Raw genomic sequence first — 14,952 nt, 5'->3', positions numbered from 1 at the left:
AAATTGTAGAAGGGTAGCAGAAGGGAAGGGGCATTATGAGGGAAGGGTTGTACAAGGGATGACTTAACTATGGAAGAGGCAATATGAGGGAGGGTGTTGGAGGCAACGCTTTGGACACGGTTAATCCAAGGCCTCATCAGCCCTCTTGGGTGTTAAAAATTCACATGGCACTATCTGAAGAAGAGCAGGGAAGTTCTTCCTGCTGACCCAGGCCAATGTTTACCTATAATCCAACAGCCAACAACTGATGACCTGGTCGGTTATTGCATTCTTGTTTGAGGGAGCTTGCTCTGCGCAAATTGGCCATGCATTTCCCTTCACTTTGAATGGCTACGAAGCAATTTTGGAACATGCTGTTCTCATGAAAGATGCAATAGAAATGCAAGTTAAGCCCAGCTGTACTTGGCAACACAGCAGACACCCACGTTCTTTGCGCAAGAGGGCAGGAATGCTAAGAGAGATTATCATATGGCTCAGATCATGGAGGCATTGTTAAGCAATTTTAGCAGCTGCAGCATGAGGGGGCAGCATGCAGGATCACTGGCTATAGCCGCATTATCATTTGGCCTCTTGTATGCAATCCCGCAGCTTCTGTGAGCTCTAAGTGGTATTGCCCTTTCAGTGGGCACTAACTGCTTACTGCCCCCCTTCCAGCAAGCTGTGGACATTCACCACATGTGATGACAGTGTCTTTCATTGATAGATGAACTTCAGCCTCTGGGGCTGAGGTGCCACTTCCTATTGACTGAAGAAGAGGGCAGCTACAATGAGCCTCGTTCTTTAACCAGAAGATTTTACTCCAAGGTTATAATGTGAGAGCTGACAGCTGGGACCAGCCTCTGTATCCCTTGCTTGGTCAGCATGAGTCAGATGGGCCAAGTGGCTGCCTTTTGCGCCATGGATCTCTCTCGAGCAGATTTTTGGTGATTCTGGAACACAAATGTTAGTGTCCCAGTCAGGGAGCAGCTTCTTGTTCAATTCCTTCCAGGAGTTCCTTGTCCAGCACGTATCCCAGAACATCTGATCTTGTGAGGAGGTTAATCCCTGGAGGCTGGATGGTAGGTTGGAGGAACTTATTCAATGTGTGTAGGAGAGCACTCTGGGGAGTTGGCCCATCCCACCAACCATAATTGGTCAGTGAACTTCCCCACCCCCATCCTAACAAATTACCACTCCCATACAACCTCCTGAGAAGTTCCTACAATGCCTGATACCAGCATCTTGCTTGGTTGTTAGCATGTGGATTGTGAATGATGACAACTGCTTCTCCAATGGGATGACTTTTATAGAAGAGCAAGTGTGCAGGTTGCCTGCTAGGGCTTGCAAATCACCTGCTGGGATTCTGATGCCCCATCCCACCTTGAGGTGACCCTGCACTAACCACTGACACACCCATGCCAGGGTGGGTGTCTGGTACCATCTACCAGTGCACTTCAACTGGCGCTTGTGGCGGGACGGTCTCAGCTCTCCGGGTGCCGAAACTTTGAGCTTGTCTCTGTCTGACTTCCCAGTGTGCTAAATCTAGGAAGCATTCAGCATTGTGGAACAGCAGCACCAAGCCCCCACTTCACTTGTGCTCTGTACCATCACTGAGGGCTCCAGACAGATTTCTTGCCAGTTGACCTGCAATTTTCCCTGGGGAAAGGCCACCCAAGATTGCAATCTGGCTCGCAGACTCCTTCTTAGTCTTCCCAGAAATCTGCAGCTAATGTATGTAACTTATGTCTGCAATTCCTGCTTGGATAAAAATTCAAGTCTGCTGAGATCTGATCCCTAGGTGTTGGAGCACAGCTGGGAACCACTAGATTGCCTGCCAAACAGACAACTTGCTCCTCATCATTTCCTGTGACTCACTCCAATATTTATCCCTCAACTAATATCCCTGAAAATGTCTTGTTTATAATCACATTGCTATTTGTGGGAGCTTGCTGTGCGCAAATTGGCTGCTGCATTTCCTGGCACTGCAACAGTGACTGCAATTCAAATGTCAACCTCTTGCCACAGTTAATCATTCCAGAGTGATCCCTCCAGTGATTCAGATTCTCTAGTGTAATCCAGTATGTGACCACTAGATGGGAAGATTTTGATGTCAGACCTGGCCTTTCAGCTCACTAAGTTCCTCCTAAAGTTCGGCCTGGCTCTTGTGGGCTTTGGATTCCCACAAGCATAGGTTTGCTCCAGCTGATTTTATCATCTCTCTTTCCAGCACAAACACATGGTTGGGATCCTCGGGGTAGATGGAGCATTGCTGCTGCAAGCACCACTTCAAGTCACTGCACAGTGAATGACCCCTGACCTGCTCGGCCAAGTTGCAAACGTTCCACATTAAAAACTGTTGCTGTGCATATAACATTGGCACTTGGAGACTTCTGCCAAGCTCATGGATCACATTGCCATCTGCTCATCTTGTCGGAATCTCACTTATACTGCACCTTCCCTGCCCTGGTCCTCCCACACAATAATGATTAACATTGCATACTAAAGTCTGGCCTCACAGTCCTTTCTTTTGGGTCTGGTTGTGACACCTGCTTGTCATGCTGGCAGTACTTTGGGCCTTACCAACCTCTGATTTTGTTTGGTCTGCCATCTTCTACCTGGATGTTCCATTTGCTTTGGTTATCTGGGTCAGTTTTTAGATTTTGCTAAAATCCAGTTCTTGAGCTCGTTGCCTGCTCTTGTGACGGAGAGATTGTGAGCAGCACTGTTTGTCTTCAGAGTCAGAAGGTCATAGGTTCACATCCAAGTGCAGAGACTCGAGCACTAAACTCTAAGCTGACCGTACAGTGCTGGTACTTAAGGAGTGCAGCACTGTCAAAAGTGCCAATTGCTCCACTGTTGGTGGCCATGCTTTCAGCTCCCAAGGTCCCAGGCTCTGGAATTGCCTCCCTAACTCTCCTCCTTTAAGACGTTGCTCTTTGACAAAGCTTTTGGTCACCTGTCCTAGTACCTGCTTCGTTTGATAATGCTCCTGTGAAGCCCCTGGGATGTTTTGTTTTGCTAAAAATGCTATACAAATGGAGGTTGCTGTTTTTTGGATGACATGCTAAACCAAGGCACTTTCTGTCCTCAGTGGGATGAAAAAGATCTTACAACTACTATTTTGAAGAAGGGCGGGAGAGTTCTTCCCAATGTCCGAGTCAATATTTATCCCTCTGCCTATCTCCCTAAAACATATTTCTCATATTTATTACATTGCTATTTGTAGGAGCATGTTGTGCATAAATTGGCTGCCACATTTCCTACATTACTAAAAGTATTTCAGTGACTGTGAATTGTTTTGGGACGTCCTGTGGTTGTGAAAGACATCATATAAATTCAAGTCTCTTTTTCTTTCAGATGTCTGTGGTGTATATCATGTGTACATGAACTTTGCACAGTAAGCTTGCAGTCCACTTTTGGGTCCCCAAGGTCCACAGGTTATCCACCTTCACAATTCCTCCTGAGTTTGTGCAATTTCTTGTATCCCCTTTACTGCATCAAGTACTCAATATAGCCAGTTTTGCCAAGCTGAGTGGCCCTCCCCATAAAGTTACTTTCCACACACTTCCATCTCATTCCCTGGAGAAATGCCTGAGGAAATCAGTGCAAGGAGCTCCTTTGCTCTTTTCTGCCCTACTTCAGGGGCATAGTGGTTTGTAAGGAGGTGCTGGCCCTTGTTCTTGGTCCTGCTGCTCTGCATGCGATTTATTGCAGGTCCTGGATAGAATGTGATGGCGTCACAGATAGCACGGCTGGAGATGCTGAATAAAGTCTAAGCAATGCTCACCCATCCCTCAAACTGTGCTTGATTGGTCATTTCTAGGCTGCAGTATGTCAATGTGTTGTACTGCTCCACGGCTCAGCGGATGATTGCACTGCTTGGTGGGTTTTGGGGTCGCTACACAAACAAGACTGCGTGGATTCATTGCTGCTCTGTGTTGAACCTCTGTGCTGGCAAGGCTGGCATGTTATGCCTCTCCCTCAACCAGGTTAGACACTGTAGCCAGGAGAGAGTGGTGGAGGGTTCGGCAGGGGGCTTGGTTTGGTACTCCCAGAGCAGCCTGGATTTCTATTCCCCTGGGTTGGCACCTGGAAGCAGGTGTGTAGATGTACAAGATTCAGTTCAGGTTGTGATTTTCTTTCCTTACTGGTGGAATAGCCTAGTGCCCTTCTGTATTGGCTTGGGCGAAGGGTAGAGACCTGAGCAAGATAGCAAGATACCAGGAAGCTGGTGGCACCCATGCACAGTGCCCACAGTGTGTCTCAATATCTCGATATTTTTATTATTACTGATTTACAGGATGTGGGCATTGCTGGTAAGGCAGGCATTTAATTCCCTTTCCTCACTGTTCCTTGAACTGAGTGGTTCCATGGCCACTTTGGGACAGTTAAGAGTAAACCACATTAGTAAGTCTGAACTAGGTATGGACAGCAGATTTCCTTCCCCATGAAGATCATGGAACCAGGCAGGATTTTACAACGACCAGCAGTTTTATGCCCAACATCAAACAAGTCTTTTGTTTTATTCCAAATTGAATTAACTTATTAACTAGGTTTAAATTTCCCACCTGCTGCAGTGAGATTTGAACTCAAGAGGGGGAGGAGAAGCACGTGATGTGCACCAAAGGTCATTACTGATTTATATGATGGAGGACCCAACCAAATTCATTCCTCACAAGCTTCCCCTTTTTATTCCCTCACAAGAACTGAGTGTCACTAAAGCCAGAATTTACTACCCATTCATAATTCCCCCTTGAAAAGGTGGTGGTGAGCTGCCTTAAACCACTGCATTCCTTCTGGTGAAGGTGCTCCCATAGTTCTGTTTGGCAGGAAGTTTTATGATTTATAATGAAAGAAAAGCAGAGTGGCGCAGTTAGTAAAGCTACTACCTCACAGCTCCAAAGATCTGGGATCTATCCCGAACCCTGGTGCTGTGTATGTGGAGTTTGCACGTTCTCGCTGTGACCACATGGATTTCCCCTGAGTGCTCCGGTTTCTTCCCACATCCCAAATACGTGGATTGGTGGACTGTAAATTATCCTCTAGTGTGTAGTTGAAGTGGTAGAATCTTGGGGGGTGGGGGGGGGGTGGGAAGTTGATGGCCATGTGGGAAAATATGACAGGATTAGTGTTAATGGGTTATTGTGAGCTGAAGGGCCTGTTTCCTCTGTACTTCTGAGTCAGGATGATGTGCAACTTGGAGGGGAACCTGCAGGTGGTGGTGTTCCCATGCGCCTGTTGCCCTTCTTGGTGGTCGAGATTGGGGTGGAGGATGGGGGTGGTTTGCTGTCAGAGACCTGTGCTGCTTCTTTCCAATATTTCCTTCACTCCCACACACATCTCTGACTTTTGCTGCCCAGCACTAAATGAGTGTAAGCTTATGTCATCTAAACCCTTAAAATCCCTCCCTGACTCGGGGAGTCCAGTTAGCTCTGAAAGGGCTGCTGTTAGCAGCAGGTTCTCCCCCTCGGTCCCATGCACACTCGGCCAGGGAGATGACACAGGCACAGAGGGAAAGGGGGTTTAAAAAAAACAGATGGCATGAGATAAAGGCAAGTGAGGTGGGTAGCAATTTAAGAGGCAAATGGTGTGCAGGTGGGCAGAGTAGATAAGAGTAACATCCTTTCACCCTTGAGTCGAAATCAGGCCCAGGAAGCTGAGAGAGCAAGTTTCTTATCTCTGCTGGCTAAAAGGAGCGAGTTGAAGGAAGGTATTGAAGTGGGGGGGGGGGGGGGGGGGGGGGGGGGTGGAAATGGGAACCTAGACACAAACCCACAGCACATTGGTTCCTGATAATCCACCCCACACTTAACAGTGGAACTGCACAGTGCTAACACTTGAGTTAAGGCACCCTTGTTGAGACAGAGTCCAGGCAACTGTCACTCTGTATCCGCCCTGTCCTTTACCTGGAGCTGCTTTGCACTGTGATGGCTAATCCCATTACAACGCCAATTGATCTGTCATGTTAGAGTGCCTTTTTTTCTGAACAGTCCTCAGGGCTTGTTCTTTCAGCTGTAACTTAAGCCATCTCGCGGGCCAAGCTTTAGGTGACTCCCTGGGGTTGGGAGTCCCAAGATGTCATAATTTCATGCGCAATTGCAATGGAGTCATGTGATACTAGCAACAGGTGCTTAGCTTTAATGTTATTCTCTCTCCCTCTCATGTTCCCAACCCTGGCCCACTCATTCTCTTGTGTTGAAATCACTCTCTCACTCTTTCTTAATATCTCTCCCCACCCCCTTTCTTGTTCATTCTCTGCTTTATTTCTGCTCCCCTGTTTCATCTTGTCTCTGGTCTGTCACGCTATTTTGCCCCTTCTCTCTTTCCACCTTGTATTCTCTCGCCTTCCATCTTCTGCGCCCTCACCCCTCCCATTCCAGTGGCAGGCAATCTCCCTCACAGTGATTGAAAAGGTACAGATAGCCGCAATCATCCTTGGCTCCCTCTTCCTAATTGCTAGCATCTCCTGGTTAATTTGGTCCTCCCTCAGTCCGTCGGCTAAGTGGCAGAGACAGGACCTGCTCTTCCAGATCTGTTACGGGATGTATGGCTTCATGGATGTCGTCTGTATAGGTGAGCATCTCTGAATCAATGGTCAAACTGTAGATCGTGCTGTGGGTAGTGTCCGTGTAACAACCGAGGTTCTGATATGCCAGTTTGCACAAACTATTAAAGTCAGATTCTAGCCTCCTAGACTAACTTGGTCCATCTCAGCACCTCAGAAGTGTAGAACCCTTCCCATTTCCTTGCCTCCTTCTCTCCCCAGACTTATTGAGCATTATAAATCTTGTCTTCACTTGGTTTCAGTTTAGCTTGGTTGGTTGCACTTTAGCCTCTCAAGTCAGCGGGTTGTGGGTTCAAGCCCCACTCAAGGACTTGAGCGCATCATCTACGCTGTCCCTCCAATTGCAACATCACAGCTTCTGTCCATTTCAGAGGGGGCATTATATCCTGAAACAATAATGATGCACTCTTGGAAGTAGGGCAGGAAATTTTCTCAATGTCCTGGTGAACGTTCATCTCTTGCAAACACATTAGCTGGCCATTCATTTTATTGCTGTTTGTTTGATCTTGCTGTGCGCAAATTGCCTGCTGCATTTGGCTCTGTAACAGTGACTCAAATCTCAAAGCAATTCATTCAATGAGATGTTTCTGAGCAATGTAATGAGGCGCTATAAAATTGCAAGTCTGCCATTTCTTGTCTGCTGCCTAGTTCCCATCTCTGGCTTGATGGGCGTATACTTGAATGGCCTCAATATTTTCTAAGAATTCACAAATTTCTTTTTATTTGGGCCAAACCGTCTTCATTTTTACTGAGCATGTGCAGAAAGGCCTCAAAGCATCATGGGAGTGGAGCTCCCTCTCCATCCCAGTTGTTTCTATGGAGTGAGGCAAAACTCCCATGATGTTCTCTACTAATTGAGTGGACTCAGTGGGCTCACTTTATGACCCCACTGACCAATCAGCAATGTTAAACAGATTCTGCAGTTAAAGTGTGCCCAAAGATATGAGTAATATTTTATTCTTTATTCCCAATAAGATTTATATGTGATCTATATGCAAAATAATGTTTGTGGGCTGTACAATGCCACAGTTACAGAGATTATAAAGCTGCAATCTGGGGGGACATATCTCACTCAATCTGTAATGCACCCGAACTTTCCCTGGGGATATTTGGCCATCCTGGCCTCTGCTCCTTGTGGCACCAGAATGGGTAAATGGCTGGGGAGCCTTCCCTTCCCTTTCTGCTCCATCACTGCACCCTACCACTTGTCAGCCTAATCTATTGAGTGTCCAGGTGGAACAGGTAATGCTTCGGTTCCAAAGGTTACAATTCCGCGGGGGCTTGCTGACCATCATGGGACTAATAACACAGAGGAGGTGGAATCCTCAGGTCACAAGACCAGAATGCCAGTGAGGCTGAGGAAATGATAAACTTATTGCTTTTGGTAAGTCAGAGAACACACTGTCTAATAATATAACATAATACTCTGGAATGCAGCATATCAGAAGGCAATGTGATAGACGTCTCCTAATAGCAGTAAATCTGCTTTTTGGGTGACTTTCCTGTTGGTTTGCTGAGGCTGTTTAATGTCACCTCCCCTTTTGAGGCCCCAAAGTGTATTCAAACCAAGAAATAATTCTCATTTGTATAGTGTTCTTAACATAGGAAGAATCTCACTAGGAGGTCATCAAGCAAAATTTGACACCAGGCTATATCAGGAGATGTCAGGGCAAGTGACCAAATGCTCAGCCAAAGAAGTAGGTTTTCAGTAGCAAAGGGAGAGGTGGGGCAGTTCAGGGAGGAAATTCTCGAGCTTTGGACCCAGGCAGTTGAAGGAACAGCTGCCAATAGTGGAGCGATTAAATTCGGGGATGATCAAAAAGCCTGGAATTTGAGGAGCACAAAGATCTCAGAGAGTTCCAGGGGCTGGAAACTGTTACGATGAAAGGGAAGGGTGAGATCATGAAGGGATTTGAATTTAACCAGCAACATATGAGGTTTGGTTTGGCAGAAAAAAAGCAGCCAAATCCACCCAGGCCAACACGCTGTATGAGGATAGCTGTGCTTCAATCTGAGTCCATTCTCAGCTGGGTTGGCTTGCACTGTCAGTTCTTCGCAAGATCCTGACCAAAGTGGTGTCAGAGTTGTTAATCTCCATGGATGCATAAGAGCCATGCAATGAGACTACCATCAATACCTTATATTTATATAACAGAAAAGGTCCCAAGATTATTCTCAGAATAATTGACACTGAATCCACATTTTCGAACAGGTGACCAAAGATCTGGTCAGGGAAGTAGGTTTTAAGGGAAGAGGAGGGAATTCCAGAACTTTGGGAGAACTCCAACCATCATCCCTCTGCCTGCGGAACACTCTCCTAAATGTTGTCAACACGTGTAAAACTGCACTTGGTTTGCAGGGTCAAGAGCTGCCTATTGCTGGCTAGCATGAGATTCTCAAAAGGTACAGCTGGCACCACCTCTCGTGGTCAGTTTAAGGAACATCCCCCATGCTCCTAGTGCCACCTTTGTTGGAGCTCCCCTTTAACCACATCTCCAGGTAGAATGTATTAGTTGTGGAAACCAGGACCACTTTGTGGATATCAGAGATTTTAATTTTTTTCTTAATTTAGAAAGCCAGCATTCATTTTCCATTCCTAATTGCCCCTAAACGAGAGTCACAGAGAGCCCAGACTGGATAAGGAGGGCAGATTTCCATCCCTAAAAGGACATTGGTGAACCACATGGGTTTTGACAACAATCCAGTAGTGTCATGATTTATATTACTCATTTTAGCTTATTCCCTTTTAAATTTCAGATTTATTTAATCACCTGAATTATATTCCCCATTCATAGTGGTGGCATCTAAACTTGTGTCATTGGATCAATGGGCCAAGCCTCTGACTGTTAGTTTAGTACCTTAAACCACTGCTACTATTACCACTGGCAACTAGGACAAAGGAGCATTGGGAATATGCAAGCAAATCAATTATATGGAATTGTCTGTAGAATTTTCCCAATGGGATTCTGTTTAGCACTTTTGAATTAAACCTTGTTTCTAATCTTGAAGGCTGACCTCCAGTTTAAATAGCCTTAAGTTATGGTACTGTACCTGCTTGACCTTCCTCAGTGGGAGTTCTGCTGTACACAATGTTTCAAGTTAGTCAGGGAACTCTCTGCTACTTTTCAGTGAAAGCAACTAAGAATATCTCAAAAAAGAGATAGTCAAGTTTCAGGAGAGGCCATTCAGCACATCAAAGCTCACTCCCTTACTACTTGAACTCTTGTTGAGATACTTATTGAATGTTTTAACCTCCATTTTTATTGAAGAGGGCAGAATTCTTCTTTGCAAAAGAAAGAGGAGACTAATTTCTGATAAGAGTAACACTTTTTTGACATTGGATTCACTGGAAATTACTAGCCATCCCATGTTGCCCTTACGAAAATTTGCTCCCACTTCAGAGCAGTTAAGAATTACCCATATTGACATAGAGCCTGCAGTAATATAAAGCCCCATAGCGAGTAAAGATGGCAGGGGTACATACCTATAGGGACATTATTGGAACAAATGCATGCTTAATGTCAGTGTGACAGTTTCACGATCACCTTCACAGCATTTTACTGATGCAATTGTTAAAACAAAAATGCTGATTTTAATTCTTGGGCTGGAATATTATAATTTGAATTTGTGTCCCTGGAAAATTAACCCAATAACATGGCCACTGATTTCATTAGTGGATCTGTACTTAGGAAGAAAAACAGGCCTGTGCCCTTATACTATTGTAAATACTTTTCCAAAATTACTCCTAATCCCAAAAATTGAGGCTAACTTTGCTGTTAAATTGAACAGAAGTGTTTTGGTTTCCCAGAAGGCTCTTGGGGTTTGTATGTTTTATTGCTGATAGCACCATCCTGACTACAGGCCAGAGCTCACATGACATTTATTTTGAAGCTATTAACATAATGTTGATTCAATGGTCAGTCCCCATTTAACCATCTTGGCTTTCAATAAATGGGTACTTTTTCTGCCTCTCCTGAGTATGGAAAACCTTTAACAGAGTAAAAGCATCCCAAATTGCTTCTTTCAAACAAGGAGTCTTTCAGACAAAAATTGACACGTGACAGACCACAGGCAGATAGTTAAAAGCTTGATCATAGGGACGGTTTTAAGGAGTGTCTGAAAGCAAATGAGAGCGAAGCAGAGAGATTAAAGGGAGGGAATTCTGGACCTCAAGAGCTCAGGCAGCTGAAGGCATTGCTGCCCAGTGATGGAGCGATTAAATTCAGGGGATGATTGAGAGGCCAGAATCTCAGAGGGTTGGCAGGGCTGGGAGGGTTTACAGAGAAAGGGAGGGTGAACCCATCGAGGGATTTGAAAACGAGTTGTAAAATCCAGGCGGGAGTCAGTGTAGGTCAGCGAGCACAGCGGTGGATGGATGAACAAGACTCAGTGTAAGATGTGGGCAGCAGAGTTCTGAATGAGCTCACAGAGAATGGTTACAGAGGGTAAAATGAGGGAGGCTGGCCACAAGTATGTTGGAATGGTCAAGTCTAGAGGAACCAGTGAGACAGATAGGGGTTTAAGCAACAGATAAACTGAGGAATTATGGAGGTGTAAGTGGGCAGCTTTTTTGATGGTATGGAATTGTGCTCTGAAGCTTAATCCAGGGTCAGACTGAGGAAATGGAAGGGAAAGTGGTAAAGGTAGGGCACTTCAAAACTGCAGCAAGAAACAAACTGCTGGAGGAGCTCAGTGGGTCAAGCAGCATCTGTGGAGGCAAAGGGATTGTCAACATTTCAGGTTGTGACCTTACATCAGGACTCAAAGAGTAGAGAGAGGCCAGTATAGAGGGGTGAGACAGGGGCTGGCAGGTGATAGGTGGAACTGGGTGAGGTGGGGGATGATGGGGATGATGGGCAGATGGAGCCAGGTGGGGGAGGGGAAGCTTTGAGACAGAGGCTGGTGGGTGATCAGTGGACAAAGGTGTAGACGGGAAGAGGGGGAAGGTGGAGACAGAGGCTGGAAGGTGACGTGGAACCATATAAGCGAGGGATGAAGGACAGATGGGGGAAGGTGGTGAATCTGTGGAACTCCTTGCCACGTACAGCAGTGGAAGCCAGATCAGTGTGGGCGTTCAAGGAGGAGATAGATAGATATCTAAATAGTCAGGATATCAAGGGATATGGGGATAAGGCCGGTAATTGGGATTAGAATAGTTTTTTTTTCTTCTTCTTCTTCCCCCATTCCCCATTTCTCATTTCTATTTCCCTTTCCTTGGAGCAGACTCGATGGGCCGAATGGCCTGCTTCTGCTCCCTTGTCTTGTGATCTTGTGAAGGGGTAGGAAAGGTAGGCCAAGGGAGAACCAAATTCAATAGACAAGGTTGGAGGCTTTAAAACTGTAGACTGAGTCGAGGATTAGATTGTAGGATTCAGACAGTCAGGTTAATGCAATACTGCATCTCAGAAAGTACAAAATGGGATTTATCTTACTCCACTGAAGCAACAGGAGGGTGATGATTTTATAAGAGCTGATGCGCTTTATTGCCTTGTTAGTGCCACTGGTGGAGGTCACATTTGTGTTTTCCATAAATCTTTTGATAGAAAATGAAATAACTTCTTTTCTGCAGGGAATAAAGGGCAGGGATTTTATTACTCACTCATCTGACAAGGCCAAGTAAAATTGTCAGGAAGTGATAACTCACCTATCTTTAATAGAAATCTCCCCCCTAACCCCGCCCCCTCCCCAACTGAAATGTTCATACCTCATGGTTTGTAGCTAGGCATCAATGGAAGATGGGAGGGAATCCTTACCTAGGAGGGAGTAATGATCAATTGAGCAGGACTGAGATGTTGTTCTTGACAAGGCAGCCACCCAGAGAGGACCTGTTCAATGAAGTGTGAGCAACACCAGCAGTGCTTTTTCAGGACTGGGGTGGGGTGCCTGGTGTCTCAATGAAGAATGTTCTGGGGTCTTTTCAGTTCTGGTCATGGACCAGACCAAGCCGGAAGTGAAGGCCTTCTTGGTGGGTGCAAATTACACCGTGACCTGTGTTTTAAATGTTCATTTCCCACATGGCAACATGCTCCAGCTTCCTCTCAGTCAAATAACGAGAGCCACATTTGAAAATCTGGGCCAGGTTTCCTCAACTCCTTTCAAACACATGCTAAATGTGAGATGTCTGCTCACTTAATTGAATTGGACTCATAAAGATCTGGACCACTGCATTTATATAGTACCTCTGAAGGCTTCCTAATAATCTGTCACGTTAAGTAGACATCCCATTTACCTGTCTAGTGAAGTGCTGTCACTTGACACAGGCTCACCTTTATTTAACCTTACTTAACAAACTGCTGCAGGGCAAATTGTAGCAGACAGTCAATGGGTGCACATGCCTAACTCTAATACCATTTTACGGGTTATAGAATCATTGCAAATTTACCACACAAAAGGAAACCATTCGGCCCACAGTCTCAATTCCAATAAAAAAAAAGCTATCCTGCCTAATCCCACCTTCCAGCACTGGGTCACAGCTCTGCCAAGTGTATATCCAAGTCCTGTTTAAATGTGGTGAGGGTTTCTGCCTCCACCACCCTTTCAGGCAGTGACTTCCAGACCCCTACCACCCTCTGGTTAGAAAACCTTTACCTCATCTCCTCTCTAATCCTTTGCCAATTTCAATCTATACCCCCTGGTTTTTAACCCTTTGCTATTTACTGTATCTTTTGCTAATAATTTAATACACCTCATTTAAGTCTCCCTCAGCATCCTTGTCTAAAGAATACAACACATACTGGTATTCATGCTTCACTCAAGCGCCCTCCCATCTTTCCTCATCTAAATATATCAGCTTAACCCTGTGCAACCCTCATATGACTGTCCAGTCTCCCCTTAAATCCATACTATTCACCTCAACCGCTTCACATTCTCACATTTCTTTGAGTAAAGAAGTTTCTACTGAACTCCCAATTGGACTTTATAAATTCTTGTTCCCTTATACATTTTACACTGACTATATTCCTGTTAATATTCAGGTAATTGAAATCCCCCACTACACCTACCCCATTGTTTAATTATTTCACATAAATTTTCCAACAAATATGCCATTCTATCTTCCTCAACTCTTTGGAAATCTATACTACCCTCCCAGCAGTGTGATTGCTATTTTTTAGTTAGTTCAAACCATAAAGCCTCATTTGATAATCTTGTAACATATCATCCCTTCTACAGCTGTAATTTTTTAAGCTAATGCTGCCCCTTCCCCAACCCCCCCTCCTTTTCATCCACTTTTCTATCCCATCTGAGTCAAGCCATCCTGTGCCAAGACTACCTTATTCATTCAGCTTAGCCATTGAAGGAAAAGTGTCCAATGGCCCAGTGGAGGGTTGGTCCAATCTGTGGAATGGACTTGATAGTGGATAATAATAGTAGAGGTCAAATTTAATGATTAGGCTTATGGACAGAAGCAGAGCTGCACTCTCTGCCAGAGCTCAGAGACAGTTCAAAATATGAAACCTAGCTGCCCAGAAATATTGACTATTGCTAAATGATAATAACATGATGTGCAAGTTTTTAGGCTAACAATTTGCATGCTCTTTTGCCAGGCCTCATCATTCATGAGGGATCGTCTGTGTACCGAATCTTTAAGCGCTGGCAGGCTGTGAATCAACAGTGGAAGGTACTGAACTATGAAAAATCCAAGGACCTTGGCGAAGCCATTAATGGGACAAGCAAGATAGGGGGAAGAAATTCACGGACGAACCACTCGTCAAACAATGACAGGAGTTCCAATCAGCGCACTGGAACCATTTTGAATCATCACTGTGGATATACCATCCTGCACATTCTCAGCTATCTGAGACCAAGCAACCATCAGAACAGTAACAGCGCAAACAGAGAGCTGGTCATGCGAGTTACAACTGTCTGAGGCTAAATAAGAGAGACCACTCACTGAACCTCATTTAAAACAAAAAACTTTAAAGTATATGCGACAAAGAAGTACTGCTGGGGCTGTGAGAGTGAGTTAAACTGGAGGCTCAGAAATGGCAACAACAGTGCAATGGGCCATACTGGGCCACAATCTCTACGCCTGGAGTTTGCCATCTTTATTGTTTTCTAAACCATTTTTTAAAAAAAAAAGCCTCTCCTGAAACAAAAGGGGGGGGGGTGGGGGGTGGGGGGAAACTGACTTGGAGAGAAATGGAACGCAAGATAGTTTGTTGAAAAACTGCCCAAGAGAAGCGAGTGCAATAACGAACGTCAGTTCCAGGATGCTGTGGGATTTTGGCAATAAGTTCTCAGTGTACTTCACCTTTAAGTTAATGCATGTCACTGTTTCTCTCGCCTCCTATCTCGAATCAGGAGGCAAATAATTTATATGCAAATGGTGGTCTGCAAATAAATTTCTGTTTTTTAGGAGGGTGTTTTCGGAGAGCTGTAAATATAGATCTGTGAGGATTATTGGGACA

General features: G+C 45.1%; 1 protein-coding gene across 1 annotated transcript in view; it reads left to right on the top strand.

Annotated features, from left to right (window-relative positions):
- The window catches only part of marchf9 (membrane-associated ring finger (C3HC4) 9), a 34,233-nt gene extending 19,655 nt beyond the window's left edge, over window positions 1-14,578 (top strand). The window contains exons 3-4 of the mRNA XM_052009365.1: window positions 6,360-6,552; window positions 14,089-14,578. Coding sequence (XP_051865325.1) covers window positions 6,360-6,552; window positions 14,089-14,411 — 516 coding nt within the window. The 3' untranslated portion in view covers window positions 14,412-14,578. The remainder of the gene's footprint in view (window positions 1-6,359; window positions 6,553-14,088) is intronic.
- The last annotated feature ends 374 nt before the right edge of the window (window positions 14,579-14,952 follow it).

Source organism: Pristis pectinata, chromosome X, assembly GCF_009764475.1.
Source record: "Pristis pectinata isolate sPriPec2 chromosome X, sPriPec2.1.pri, whole genome shotgun sequence".
Classification (NCBI taxonomy): Eukaryota; Metazoa; Chordata; class Chondrichthyes; order Rhinopristiformes; family Pristidae; genus Pristis; species Pristis pectinata.
Note: the sequence above shows the minus strand (reverse complement) of the source record. Positions and strands in the feature narration are given on the sequence as shown.